Here is a 15,263-nt window from a genome sequence, read left to right as displayed (position 1 = left end):
GAGAAAAATAAAAAATTTTCATGGAAGTTGTAGAACACTTGTTTTTACATAACATATAAAAAATCTAGAAAACTGTTGGCGAGAGTGTGAAGTGTTTGTTTCAAACAACAAAAAATTCACACTTAAGTAGCCGTATCGTACCGATACAGTACGATACGGCTCGATACTACACGATACCTTCGATAAGTACCGATACGGTACCGATACTCTCGGGAATTTTCAGATTTTCAAAAGTTCGTATCGTAGAGTATCGTACGTATCGGTACCGATACGGTACGGCATGATACGATACGTATGAACGCCGATACACAAAAAGAGGCCCAAAATTTTCCGTAGCGTATCGGTATGTATCGTGCCGATGCCTACTGATACGGATATGTATAGGCCGATACGGCACGATACGCACCGATACTTAAAACCATGCCCCCACCTCAGTGTTAGCGGGGACTCAATATGCTCCTCTCTGTCTGAACTTCTATTTTACATTTTCAGCTAGTTTATATGGCCTTTATCAATTGCTAAGAACCCCCTATAAAACAATGTATATTTCCGAGTGTTTATATAAAAATATATTTTATATAATCTTTTCTTTGTTTATGTGTTGGTAAGAAGGTTTTTCACATTAACAAATAAATAAATAACAAAACTAGCTTAGTTAAATTCTAAAAGTTACGGAAATCATGTTTAACTATGTTTATGATGTATTCTGAATTTCTTGGTGCCGTCCTGTAATTTTACGACATTTTTTTCCCTAAGAACAATGAAATTTTGGCTCTAAAAACCAAAAACAATGTGAGAAAGTCATGTTCATTTTGTTAGTGTGAAAAAATATGATTTAATATGTTTCAAAAAACAATGTGTGTTGTGTGTGAATATTTTCATTTTCCCCCCTTAGATTCATTTTGGTATTTTCCTCCTTTTAATTCTTAAAAAAAATCTCAAAATTTAAGGTTTACCCCATTTCTGTGTGTAGGATTAACATATGTACTGTTGTAGAATATATAAGATGCATAGTATATTTTATATTTGAATTTTTGCATGTTCAACTACTATTCTTTTTATCATTTGAATTATGTTTAAATTTGAAAGAAAAAAAAAAAATTCCTTCAATTACCTCTATAATATCCCATTCATATGAGGTCAAATGAAAAAAATCCTTTGACGCAGATGCAGCGGTGCGGCGAGCATCCGATGGCTGGAACGATATTGGGGCACATGCTGATGTCGTCTCGGCTATCCGATGCTCGCCACACCACCGCTCCCGCAGCAGACAATCATCACCTGAGGTCAGATGCTCTCTTTAGTCAAAAACAGTAAATGTGTTATTTTCCCTTTTAGCTCTTTAAGGGAATTCTTGCAATTCCATAATTGTAATTCCTATAAATATATAAAAATGCCAAAAACTAGTTTTGGGTCATTTTTACCATTTTACCCCTTAGGGATAATTTGGTCTTTTCCACCTATTTAAGGCTTTTTGGGCGTTAAATGTTTATTTCACTCACTGTTTTCAATATGTTTTATTAATAAGCCATCACTCTTATGCATTTAAGTACATTTGCACTCATACTTAAAATCTTCAACTCATTTCCATGCATTTTTACTATTTTGGGCATGAAGGGCATTTTGAGTATTTCACAGTTGAACTTTTGCCCGAATTTTGGAAGTGTTTTTATCACTTAATTTTCATGTATCTAACACTTGTAACCATGTATTAACATGAAAATTTCATCTTGGCTGGGATTTTGTCAATTTCAAGCATTCTTGCCATAAAAGGGCATTTTTGTCATTTTATTATATTTTAGCCTAACCTTAATATTAAGAATTTAGAATCCCCTATTTTGATATTTCATAACCTTGGGAATCATTTTTATGAATGTCTTGTGTCTTAACTCAATTCCATGCATGTTTGCACTCTTGGCCTATTAGGGGAACTTTAGTCATTTATTATATTTTATTGTCCTAATTATTTTTTTTTTTGACCATTTTATTAATTTATTTTTATTGAAGCATTTCTTAGAAATAATTTTCATTTAAATTTGATTTCAGTATTTATCTTGTGCTTTGTCCCCTTAAGGACAATTTCATCACTTTGAGTATTTTAGTGATTGATTTTGTTGTAAGCTAGATGTTGTTGCATTTTACATTGTATTAAACATGGCATAGGTATTTATCAAAAAATAAAAAAAATAAAAAAAATAAAATAAAAAAAAAGGCTTATTTTGAATAATTTACAAAGTTAACCTTTGGAAGTTGATCTTAGCATTAAGGTTGTTTAATTAGGTTAAAAAGGACATTAACTAGATTAACCAGGGTTCATAACATGTAAATATCCAATTGAGAATTAGCAATTAGGATTAAAATGTTTGTTTTAAGTAGCTTAACTAGGTTCATAAACTTTGATAAAGATTAGTTAACATTCCCAAATTATATCAATTCGGTGATTAAATGTGTATAAACAACAATATACAACACGAGTCTAGTATAGGAAGACCAGGATCGAGTATTCCGGGGTGCCTAACATCTTTCCATACCTTGACATTTACCCAGTGATCTAGGTAGACTTGCCATCATATTGGAGTTAATTAGTCTCCCTCCTATAAAGGAGGGACCATTTGAAGGTCATGTACCTTGATATAGATGTTGACTACCCATTCAGCAACATGAGAGGGTACCACAGTCCAAAGCAAACTCTGCAAGATCTCTGTTCACATATGCTACCCTGAGTGTTTCAGATTTCCATCTGTGTATAGCTATAGATTCCCTCGCTAGGAAGTCCTATCTATTACGTATAAAACAGTTTGGTCTATTTCCACTTCTTGGCTTTATAAGTAGTAAATAGTGTCATTGCAATGGCTACAGACAATGTCATTGATGGTATTACCAACTACTTAAGGGAGCCTATAAACGAGTTGGATGGTCATTTTGGCAATGAGAAGAACTTTCATGAGAGTTTTGAGTTCTCTTCGATGGAGAACTAGTTGAAGCTCAAAAAGACTTTACTTCTATGTGTCCACTTTGCAATGCCTCGAGAATCGAGTCAATCCGAGTTCGGATAAGGAAATTATAATCTCGAAGCAACTGACACGTATGGTGCCTAGAATCTTACTTTTGCACAAAATTAACTTTATGGGACTTTAGATTTGAATTCCACTTAGAATTTGTGGAAAAGCAAAACATAAGAAATGTATATCTTTGAGTCATCTTTCCAATGGTCTAGAATCAGAACAATCCGACATCAAGATAGTGAGATATGATAATTTTCCCATCGTTACGTGAAGCATTAAAGGGTCTAACCACAGAAAAAATCTCATAGGGTTTGGATTGCTAGAAGAGAATGAAGAAAAACCTGTAAGGAGATAAAGGATTTGTGAGAAGGAAGGAAGAGGAAGAAAGAAGATAAGAGAGGATAAGGAAGAGGAGATTGTCATTGATTGGACACGTCCGATCTATGACATCTCTAGAGGTTACCCAGCAGTGAAGTAACCCTTTGACAAATCCCCTTGTAATGTATTTGACTGTAGAGCAGGTGTTTGTCATATTTCCAGATTCAATACCTATAGACCATTGGGTATTATTTTCTTTGAGCAAGTAATTAGGGAAATTCATATAAACAACTTCAAGGGGTTAGCACAGTTGGCTTGGAGGGGACATGGTACTCTGCATCAGGAAGCGAGGTCCTGTGATCAAACCTTTGCCACTGCACCTAACTTCTTAGGGCCACCGTACAAGAGTTTCCATCTCGGACTGACCAGTTCTTGTATAAACGGTATCACAGTGACCCTCAACACTGGGGGTCGTTGCTACCTTGCAATTATAGCTACATAAACTAGGGTTTGTAAATCCTTGTGATGGCTGCCATTAAATGTTATATTGTCCATTGTATGTACACCAGATTTCAATTGTAGCCCAAGCGTAATGGGTTCTTGTTGTCCCTCTTTGATTATCGGGAAAATTAAGGTGGTCAAACGCACATGGGTTAGTCCATGTGATTGGGGAACTTTTTTCTGTCTGAGAGACCAAATTTTAACATGAAATAAGTATGAGATGAAGTTGAGGGATGAGACAACATACGTTATGACCCAACACATACATTGCAGCTCAGGGTTTTTCCATAGAAAACACTGAAAACAAAGCAGGAAAACTTGGACCCTAATCCGTCGTCCCTCCTCATTGGCATCCATCAGCTGTTTTTATCCCTATCACGTATATATAATGCCAAGGTAAGTAGGCTACGTGGCCATCCTTATTCCATACTATTAATGCTAGGCCCCAAGGAGAGTTGAATTCTTGACGTCCTTTATTGATGAGTTAGTTTTTGTCAATGAGCTATTGAACATAAGTAACATGGTGCTCTCAACACTTCTGATCCATGGCCTGGTATAAAAAGTTGGAGCTACCCATTGATGGGAAATCCAATGACACTAATAGAGATCCAATACTACATAGAATGACAGGAGCAACCAGAGATTTCCAACGTACAAACAACAAGAAAATTCATATCTATAGCCAATTTTGAATTTCACATCTGAGAGAATTCTTCCAAAATAAAAGAGAAAAAAAAAAAAAAAAGGAAAGGAGGAAAATTATTGAGCTTCTAAATGCTTGCAGATATCCTATAAAGAATATATCTATATGAAGAACTAGGATTAACGAATCAGATTATTTGGGAACTAAACCTTTAAATGGAAAGAAATTTAATTTCCATGAGATTTTCGACTAAATTGTGTGGAACATACTTTTTATCTTCAAAATTTGAACCAAACACTATTCATTCGTACTTCCTTGGCCTACCTTAACTCTGGTCAAGGAGAGGTTCCTCAAAAAACCTGATATTTCATCTTTCACTCTGGTTAGAGTACCAAAGTTTCTTCTGGCAGATCAATAACTTTTCCTTCTCCACACCATACTCGGTCTCTTCTTTACGGCAGCCCCATTTCATCCCTTTGGCAATGGTGACTACAGCATCCACAAAATAGCTGGACTCCCGGATAACTGCATACCCGTTAGGACGTAGGATCCGATCCATCTCCAAGAGCACATACTTCATCTCACATCTGCACCAGTCAATGTTACAATTCATCAAGAAAAGAGAAGACGACCCAATAAAAAGGCTGATTTGGCAGCATTGTCCCTGTTATTGTGGATGGTAACATCACATTTAAGCCTGTAAAAACCACCTAATGGGAAATATGGACACCCTCAAGTCATTGGTGGGACATGCCAATTCTAGTTTATCTTGACAACTGTTTTGTTCCACATGAAACCAAATACGCATTCACATTCTACAGAAAGAAGCATAGCATATCCATCTGTTTCAATACAAAAAATATGATGGAATTGGGGGGTCATTTACCTGTGGCTTTCAGCAGTGAAAAGACCATCAAGGTGTAGAAGATCATATGTTCGAGGATAGGTTGAGAATGCCTCGCACCTGCCAAAGGACATAAAATAATAATTTTAAGCAACCATGCCCCATGCATCTGAACATACTCACACACACACACACACACACACACACACACACATATATATATATATAAAACAAGTGAATTGGGTCAATTGTGTAGATATTCATTCACGTTACCAGTCATGGGAGGTACCAATCAATCCCCTGTCGTAGACCACCGGCAGTGTATTAGGAGCATAGGAAGACACCACATTCATGACCCAGAGGGGATCATCAATTACTGCTGCTGCAAAGCCACCATATACTGTATTCATATCCATAACATTACGTATCTTATCTGTGCCAATAACTGGGAGTAATTTCTTGTAGTGCTTCACCCGAACCTTCCATTTACTGTCATCATGCTTGAATGCCCCAGAACTCCCACCTTGAACAGCAGAAATTCGTTCTGGAGCAACATGCAGCCGCTCTGGCCATTGTGGTACAGATTTTAACCCTAATTTCTTGAGTCTCTGATTCGGAACAACAACACAAGGGCGGAGTGGAGTGTACCATGCTGAATCAGGTTCAGTACCATCATCACACTTTGGTGGGTATACATCTGGGGCAGCAAGACGATCATAGCAGCTATTATCTGAAGATTTCTGCCACACAGCAATGTCATCCTTTTTATTGTACAATTTGAAACACATGGATGTCAGCAACTCCTGTAACTTCTCATAATCTGATCTCTGCTCTTCCACTGTTGTGTTCCATCCCCGCCATCGGTTCTCATAGTTCACTGGTGGACCAGACAGGACCCAGAAACCCCCAGGGCGAAGAATGCGATGAATTTCAAGAAGGTAGATTCCACCTGGAAACAGAGCAGTTCTTATGGTGAGTAGGGACAATCACCAAAAACATAGATATAATTCCCCCCTCCCCAAACCCCCCCCCCCACCCCCAACCAAAAAAGAAGCTGATAACGACAAATACATTGAAAACATGGTAAGTAGTCGCAAGGTCTACTAATAGGATAGTGGTTGCATATCAGCATACAATTACATAAAAGTACGAATTACCTTTCGATTTTTCAGTATTGTTTTTCACTTGACAAAAATACCCTCTATAATCATTTTTTTTTTAGATTTAAATCTCCTCTCTACTATCTCTCTCCCTCTCACACCTCTTTCTCCCCAATTCCTCTCTCTCTCTCTCTCTCTCTCTCTCACACACACACACACACACACACATCCCTCCTCACTCTCTCCTCTCTCTCTCTGTCTCACAACTACATTGTTTGTGGGATGAATCTCTTCAGAAACCAGTGACTAAAACATTCAAAGATCACTTCAGGAAGTACGGAAATGATGTGGAGTATGTGATACTGAGAGACAAGAATACAAGGAGGCTGTGATAAAGCGCTTCAAGACAAGGATGTCATACTAGGAAGAATGGTTAGTTCTTTGCAGGAGAGGCTGTTTTCAAGTTTTGAACCTGTGACCAACATGTTGCAATAGTGCAACTCAACCATTGCGCCACAGGCTCACCCACTAATGTTGCATCAAATAGATAGAACCAATAATAATATTACCCCCGCCCTATTCTTAAAATATACGGTCTTCTAGATTGTGGTTACTGTTGAAGAACTCATGTTTTTATCCTAAGCCAGCAAGTTGATTCCAGACTTCCAATAATTAGAAAAAATGTCCGAAATTCGAAGGTTATTTTATTCCTATAGCTTATCAAACATGCTCTGGTGGCTTTGGCTTCTGAATTTCTATGGCAATCACTTTCCTTCACTGTAAATTCCCAGCTTCATTTTTCAGCCATCCAACTAAGAAGCCACCTTGAATTCATCACCTAGACATGATGAACACCACTACATTGCCTACTCTGGTTTTTTCTTCATAATTTATGTAACAACCTAAGCCTTCTCGCAACTTAATGAGGTCGGCTACATGAATCCAAACATAAAAAGTAAGGAAAACTGAATTCTAAAAAAGAGGGGGTGGGGGAAGAGATGAGAAATGAACAATGGATCATGACAAATGAAAGATGAAGAATGTAATATGAGAAGTGAGAGGTGAAAGGTGAAAGATGAAAGTAGGAGGGAAGAGGCACAACCCAGCAAGTCAGAAGAATCTCAGCCAAGAAGTTGGCCACATGGATCCTTGCTCTCCAATAGGTTCTATCCGAGCTCATACTTGGTACGAGACCCAAACCGCACATGTCATTCCTCACTCCTATAGTCATTTTAGGCCTGTCCCTAGCTCTTGTAGCTCCATCAAATTGAATCATATTGCTACTTGTTTCATATTCAAAGATGTTATTAGTGTTTAGACATCGTCATTTGCATCATCATTTATTGCCTACATGGTACTATTACAACCATGACATTCTTCTGGTCATTACAGTACTTAAGGAAAAAGTTTATGATGCATGGGCTTTGGATAATAGAATTCTTTCTTTTTGGTAAAACAGATTAGAGACATAGGGAATGCTGCTCATGACTTCGACTGCAAATATGAATGTTTAATTATAAAAATAACTTTTTATAAGTCTTTTTGACAAATAGAATTTCTTCTTTCTCTTATTTTTCTTTTCCTTACTAGCATCTAAAGAAACTAAATTATTGCAGACCAAAAATATAGTGTTTCTACTTCAGGATGGATAAATGAAATAATGACGGTCGAACATCAAGATAGATTGCTGCTGAAGTATTAAAGGAGATCCCGATAAAAACAACACAGATATCAAATCATATCCAGAGCAAAAAAATAAATAAATAAAAATAAAAAAAGAGAAAGATTAAAAGCCTTCCACCCCCTTTCTCTCTCTAAAACTTTTAACTCATGTACAATCTGAATTTTAAATTTCATTTAACATATATACAATCACATAGATCAATGGTAACTATTTAATGCAAGTTTTCTCTGTACTTGTACCTGTATTATATTTCCTACTATCAAATGTGGTAACAAGTGCATGGATCTCCCCAGTCCCAGCCCCCCACCCTCCCAAAACCCAATAAGCATTTAACCACTAACTATCCAGGGGCTGGACCTTGGCACAACGATAAGGTTTCTCCATTGCGACCTAGTGGTCATGGGTTCTAGTTGGGAAACAGCCTCTCCGTGAAGCAGAGGTAAGGCAGCGTACATTATGACCCTCCCCAGACCCCCGCAGTGGCGGGACCCTCATGCACTGGGTACGCCCTTTTTTTTTTTTGTCCAAGGGCGTTGGTGAAGGAGCACACTAGTTCATAGAATTGGAATGCATTTAGTTAATCAATATTGTTATTTAATTCAAGTCTGAAAGAACCAGTTCATAGAATTGAAATGCATTTAGTTGCTCTTTCCTCTCTCCGCTACCTAACAAATGCCCATACGTGCATTTGCATGTGCAGGTTTGCTAGCATCTGAATGGGTCGGATAAATCAACTCATCAGACAAACCAAATGAACCTCTTACGCCAAAAAGGTAATCTAAGAACGTGATCACAATCACTGCACTGTCATTGCACAGACTGGGAGGACTCTTCTATGTGGGTTTCACCTTCCTCGTGTTCCAATGTGAGAGTACATTGTTTGGGAAAATAGAGAAACAAAAGAAATCAATGAAATATTTCCAGTGCTGGAAACAAAACTAAATAATGAATCAAAAACATCAGTGGTGCACGGTCCAATTTCACATGCGATTATCAAAGGCTAATTAAATTTCCTGGATTAGTTAAATCTATTAAGGTACTAAGAATTGAGAGTTTGAATTACCAAATTCCGTCCAAGGGATAAGGCATCTTGAGCAATGAGCCATATCAAAAGAATTGGAAGGAAAGGGAAGACGCTGTGTCGAAATGATGCCCAATATTGCTGGAATGCCTCGTTCAAGTGCAAACTGAACTTGAGCCTCATGGTTATCTCTTGGTGCGAGGGAAACAGTTAGAATCCCACGATCTAGTAAATCACCACCCCAGCTTGCAACCTATGAAACAAATGAATGAGTCATTGAATATAAAACTATAGTTTTCACTGAAACTGTTACTCTAGCAAATCTATTAAGTTTGTTGGATGTTTTCATATTCCAGGAAATGACATTATATTGGTAGAATACCACTTAACCCATCTATGTAAAATTCTATGGCCAGCAAAAATTCTATAAAGGATGGTGTAACAAAGACTCACTCCACATCCTGTATCAATTGCAGTTCGGATGGTTCCATCTTTCATTTCAGGAATCAAATCTTCCATCAAATCAACATATGCACTAACTCCATTGGGGAACATGGTACCTCCCCCAGGAAAGAGAAATTTCTCCCCTTCTTTCCTCAGCCAGTGCTGATTAGATTTTTGTTTGTTAATCCAATCATAGGGAACATTCCTGAAATCATACAAAACAATGTAAAATCAGGTCATTTTACCTGAAGCTCCATCAGAGGAATTGATCAACAAACATAATTTTTTAACTGAGAAGCCACAAGCACATGAAGGTCTCAAATGGAAGCTACATTACCTATACCAACATTCATTCCTGCTCTTTGGCCATGTAATTGGGGGCTTGTAGCCATCTGGTGGGGGCACCAAGCATTCCTTTCTTTCAAACACCGGAGGGCAGTGACGCTCCATAAAAGTAAGTCGATGCCGACCATACTTCATCCACCGCTGTAATGAGAATACTTTATTAATGATGATACTGAAGATGATAAGAGAAAACAAAAAGATAAATGAATTCAAACATAAGCAATCAGATACGGTGATGTGGATCAAATTCAACAAAAGGCTACACATTAAACCAGATGGATACCTTCGGGTCAGTGCATGGGGTGTAATCTTGATAATCCTTGCTACATTGAGGGAACACTATAGATTTCATGTGAAGAGGAGTAGATGTAACTTCTTTATGAGATTGAATGGGCCTTGCCACATCTTTTGTGACATATCGATTCTTCTCAGAGCAGAAAATACCACCAAGATAGAATGAAAACCCACATAGAACAACAAACATTAAAGTAATGGGAATCATCCTGGAACTTTTATCAGGGTAGGATCCTGGCTTTCCATCTTTACCCTTCATGGTATTTTTTTTGAGGCTATCAGATACCTGCAGGGAAGCAAGACAAATAATAAGCTATGTACAAACAGGAAACCACAATACATGGGAAATCGTCTATCAACATGGAGCATCCAATACTTCTGAATCTGGAGGAAGCACTTACCTAACCAAAATAGAGATTTTGAATACGCATAATTAAAATTCTGTGGAATAGTGTGAGATTAAATATGCTAAAAAGTTATCCCCATATCCCCTTGAATTTTAAGAACTTTCACCAATTATAGTGAATAATGTGTGAATCTGGCTTTCAGTTTATTAGTAACTTGCCAAACAAGCAATTACCTACTGGATAAAGAATCAGATTGTTAAACCACAACATTTTCTTTCTCCTCAACATTTAATTTAAATTCATAATTAATCTAAACCATATGGATTTCAAATTTGAGAAACCAAGAACGAAAAAAAAAATAATAGTTTTCCATCAGAAAGCAGTTTAACTGAAAGTTTCATTCTTCGTAACCTTAATATTTCAAAAACCCATATTGACACCGTCTTTCTTCATTACAGGAAAGAGGATTTCAAAGTTTAACCAACTCCAAACACAAAACAAGGAGCAGATCAGCTTCTACTGCATCAATATACACATTCCAATTAAAGAATCATGAAAAGTTTATGTAGCAAAAGAAGAGAAAATGTGAATAGAACCCAGATCTACCCAAAACTGCTAGTCAATGCCAGTGTTCAAGATGATGAAATAATTAAATATTTGTGATTGAGATTATCAACTACCCACTGCCGACATCTTTTACTTTCTCCTCTTTTTCTTTTTAATCTTCATATATTGGGGCCTAATAAGAAAACACTTAACTCTAATAAGGGCACTCCCCACTAAGTCTAAAAAAAGTAAACAATGGATCTTACCAAACATAAAAGCCAAAAGGAAACAGGAAGAAAATTTTAACAAGAAACACTGCTGTTTTCTTTATGAAGATAATTTAGCAATGTCTTCAAGCAGAAGAAAGGTTCTGATTATCATAAGCCAGTTCCCCAATGACATGTCCTGAACACTCAAAAGCAAAGCCGATCAGCCTATTCCGGACAACCAAATGTTTCATTTGATAGAGAATCATTATCTTCAATAAGAAAACAATAAGGGCTAAACAAGGCATCTACAGCAACACTAGGAACAGAGAAGGAAGAACTTTTGAGAAGAAAAGGAGAGAGCCCCCCCCCCCCGCCCCAAAAAAAAAAAAAGGACCATAATGCATGCATCAAAGCAGAGAACATAACCCACAATGAAGAACCCCAGTTCAAATAAAACTATAAAGAAGAGAGACACCCTGCATTCTGAGGGCAAAAACTGCAAAGGATTATCCTCTAAGAACCTCCTATATTTTTGAGTTCCTGCAATATATTCTACTTAAGTTTTGAACTGCACAGAATAAAATAAAATGGAGAAAAACAGAGACCCTGCAAACATGAAAAACAGTGAATTCTCACAAATAAACCCAAATCGAGACCGACCCATGAGAATTCAACTCGTACCCATCAAAGTTCTGATCTATATCGGACAGAAAAAAAAAAAAAATCAAACAAACAGAGAGAAAAAATGAATAATCGAAAGAGAAGTACCTCTATATTTCTCTCCCTCTCTCTCTTCAGTATCGTTTGTGTTCCTCTATATTTCTCTCTCTCTCTCTCTCCCTCTCCCTCTCCCTCTCCCTCTCTGCTTTGCTACTATCTTTAGCTCTTCAGGTTTTCCTCTTGTCAGGGAGAATTAGAGAGAGAGACCTGAAGAAGAGGAGCGTAGGATAAAAGGGTTATATATTAAATGGGATCTCTCAGCCTTCCACATAAAATCATTAAATAACCTACTTTCTCCCTCCCTCCTCGCTGTCCCTAGTTTTCATTTCTTATCTTTTCCTTCTCTTTTACTCTTTCAATTTCTACGAAGCTTCAACCTTCATGGCTTCAACTCATTCCTCACCTCTCTCTCTCTCTCACAAAATGGGCCATCGGGTTGCCTTCGAATCAGGTAAAAGGCAAGAGGGGAATGATGACCTGAAAGCGAAAATCTAATCAGAGAAAATCTAAATGTCACTAAGAACAGTGATGTTTACATCTCATTACTCAGACACATGACAAATAAATGAGTGGATCTCATTGAGAACCACAAATAATAGGACATGAGTCATAATTACCAAAATGCCCGTCGTTTCATGTTCTTATACATGTTCCCTTTTGGCAATTTTGTAAATTTATGAAACTTTTGATCGACCTTTAATCTGCTTATATTTGTTGTCTATGGTTGAAATTTTAAGCTATGTTTGGAAGGTAAGAAAAGAGAGGAGAGTTTTTCTACCCTCATAGAAGATATTTCACTCACCATCTTAAGGTTACAAGCCCTTATAAGATTTTAATATATTTTTCAAAATATCCTCTCAACATCTGAAGCACTACTATGAATGAATTCTCATTCAATATGGTATTAAAAAAACTCAGTCTGAAAATGAATATTGTAAAAAAATTGTTGATCGAATTTCTTAGATTCATATTTAAAATTTCAACTTAATCAACTTTAAAGACTATTAATCTATCAAAAAAGTAGATCCATCAAGAATTGTGGGACCATCCATGGAACCTTTTGCAGAAAATTTATTACTAACATTCATATAAGTGCAAGGGAGCCTTTTTCAAATAGTCACACTCTAATAGTATCATATGTCTCTTTCCAATACATAAATAAAATATATATCACACGTCTTACTCAAAAGGGAAATAGTGTCACATGGCAAGGTCGTGAAGGGATAACCTTAACAATGTATTGTGAATACTAGAAAAATTCAATCAGACAAACACAGAGAAACGCGTTGCAACTTGCAACCAGGTGATTCCCCATAAATGGCACTCATCAATTTAGAAATTTCTATACACCACGTAGGCAAGGACGGATCTGAGAAAAAAGTATTCCCTCCTGTAGTGTTGCTTCGACTTACGACGCCTGTCGGTGGAATTGTAAAAGCATACGTCTCTCCTCTTCTTTCTCTCCCTGCTTTCTCTCTCTGCTTTCTCTCTCTAGAAATTCTTTTCTTTTCTTTTCCTATTGTTTTTTTTCAACCTCGTTTACCTCTCTAAATATTTGCGGTAAATCCTCTGACCCGTTCCTTTTACCTCAATTTTCTAGATTAGTTACATTGACTGATTGACGATTGACCACTTTGAAATTTAGTTTCGCGGGTCTCGGACGAATGGGCCGAGTACACTTCAATGGGTCGGGTTGATCAATAAGAACTAGGGATTAAGAAAACAGCTAAAATGAAGATATTGATACTTCTTAGTGGGGTTTTTGGTAGTGTAACTGCCATCGTTAAGTAATGGTTTTTTTTTTTGCCAAGGTGGATCCACCACTGTGGTGGCCAGGAAAGGGGTGCCGAAGCTGAGCACCCAATTGTGGTGGAGGGGAACCATAAAAATTGCTTAGATGGTGAGATTAATGCCTTGACGCAGATGTAATCATTTATGACTCTTAATTTGGGGTTGAACGAAATGAAATTTGGTCGGACCTAAGAAACTACCTCCCCCCCACATTGAAGATGTTTCTGCCTAACTCCTATTGATTCGTATATTGATGCTGTAACCATGTGACTAATTTCCGTTCTATTGCCCTTTGACAATGATTCACTTTGGTAGGTTAAATTCCTTCATAATTTTTTTTAAGGTCTTGCATCCTCATCGTTTTTTAATTTAGGAATTCTTTAGGGGTAAAGACACTCAATCCTGTGACGACAATGATTGACGTTGATTGAAACAAATATATGAGATAGTGCATTATTATTGGTCCTGTGAATTACTAAGAACTCACGGTTTGTGAAGGCTTTATATTAGTCTAATTTTTCTTAATTATGACCTAAGATTGCCTAGGTTTACACAAGTTCTTTGAAAAATATATATTGGATCCATCGGATCAGTTCTAATACCTAATTGGTTTGTTAAAATACAAGCATGGCAATGTAGGATAGAAATATTTTGAAGCCGCCAGTGTTCATATATGATAAAAAGCCTATGGGCTGTTGTGTTGGAACTTGGACGTATGTCCATCAAATCTAATAATTAATTATTATTATTATTTTTTTATCACGCATGATAGTAATGGACTATAATTATCACTGGGTTTTTATCTAAAATTGTTCACAATTAATAATAAAATTGAGCATTCCATTCATATGGTTCATGACACTATGTATCTCATAGTATGATGATTTCAAGATAAAAATGTGAGTATATATATGTGTGTACATTAAAATGGATCATATGAGAATCTTAATTAGTGTATTATCGTATATTTAAGCAATAAGATTCTCACAGGTAGATTATGATTGGTCTTTTGCCATGAAAGGTCCTTATCGTCACAAAAATAGACTTTCATGAGTTTTAATGTACCAACGACTGATATCTCTTGGATCTGCTAAATTCATATTGTTAAGTAATATATGAAAGAGATGCTCAACAGATAATCCACTTCTTGTAATAGAGAATACAATAGAGTATGTGTTTGTACTTAATTTGATGAAATCCAATCCGATATTTACAAAACCTTTTGAAATTATTAATAAATATTAATAATTATTTTCTGAATATCTTTGAAATAATTTTGCCCCATCAATGATACAGATTCTCTATGCATGTTATTACAATGGTGTTGGGTGGCAACAGAGTTTGATACGCCTTGAGGACTGTTACATGATATTGTTTAAGAGGAGGGACTTGAGAGTAATTAATATTGTATTGTGAAAAATAAGAGTTATTCCACTTTTCATGTATATATT

The 15,263-nt window shown here is 36.6% G+C and overlaps 1 protein-coding gene across 1 annotated transcript; it reads right to left on the bottom strand.

Annotated features, from left to right (window-relative positions):
- Positions 1-4,677: 4,677 nt before the first annotated feature.
- On the bottom strand, positions 4,678-12,428 carry LOC122082017 (probable methyltransferase PMT20). The gene is made up of 8 exons (XM_042649502.1): positions 12,070-12,428; positions 10,189-10,485; positions 9,898-10,046; positions 9,570-9,765; positions 9,159-9,369; positions 5,585-6,260; positions 5,354-5,431; positions 4,678-5,054 (listed from the first exon to the last, which is right to left on the bottom strand). Exons 2-8 carry the CDS (start codon positions 10,456-10,458, stop codon positions 4,835-4,837), a joined length of 1,800 nt encoding a protein of 599 aa, XP_042505436.1. The 5' UTR covers positions 10,459-10,485; positions 12,070-12,428; the 3' UTR covers positions 4,678-4,834.
- Positions 12,429-15,263: the final 2,835 nt, after the last annotated feature.

This window comes from Macadamia integrifolia, chromosome 6 (genome assembly GCF_013358625.1).
Source record: "Macadamia integrifolia cultivar HAES 741 chromosome 6, SCU_Mint_v3, whole genome shotgun sequence".
Classification (NCBI taxonomy): domain Eukaryota; kingdom Viridiplantae; phylum Streptophyta; class Magnoliopsida; order Proteales; family Proteaceae; genus Macadamia; species Macadamia integrifolia.
Note: the sequence above shows the minus strand (reverse complement) of the source record. Positions and strands in the feature narration are given on the sequence as shown.

Bases quoted from the DNA above. Each gene is read 5' to 3' on its own strand.
- LOC122082017 (XM_042649502.1), bottom strand. From the start codon at position 10,458: ATGAAGGGTAAAGATGGAAAGCCAGGATCCTACCCTGATAAAAGTTCC. The intron at 9,766-9,897 runs GTAATGTAGCTT...GTATGATTTCAG, and splicing joins AGGAATGAATGTTGGTATAG to GAATGTTCCCTATGATTGGA. The intron at 6,261-9,158 runs GTAATTCAAACT...CTCTGTTTCCAG, and splicing joins TATCCCTTGGACGGAATTTG to GTGGAATCTACCTTCTTGAA.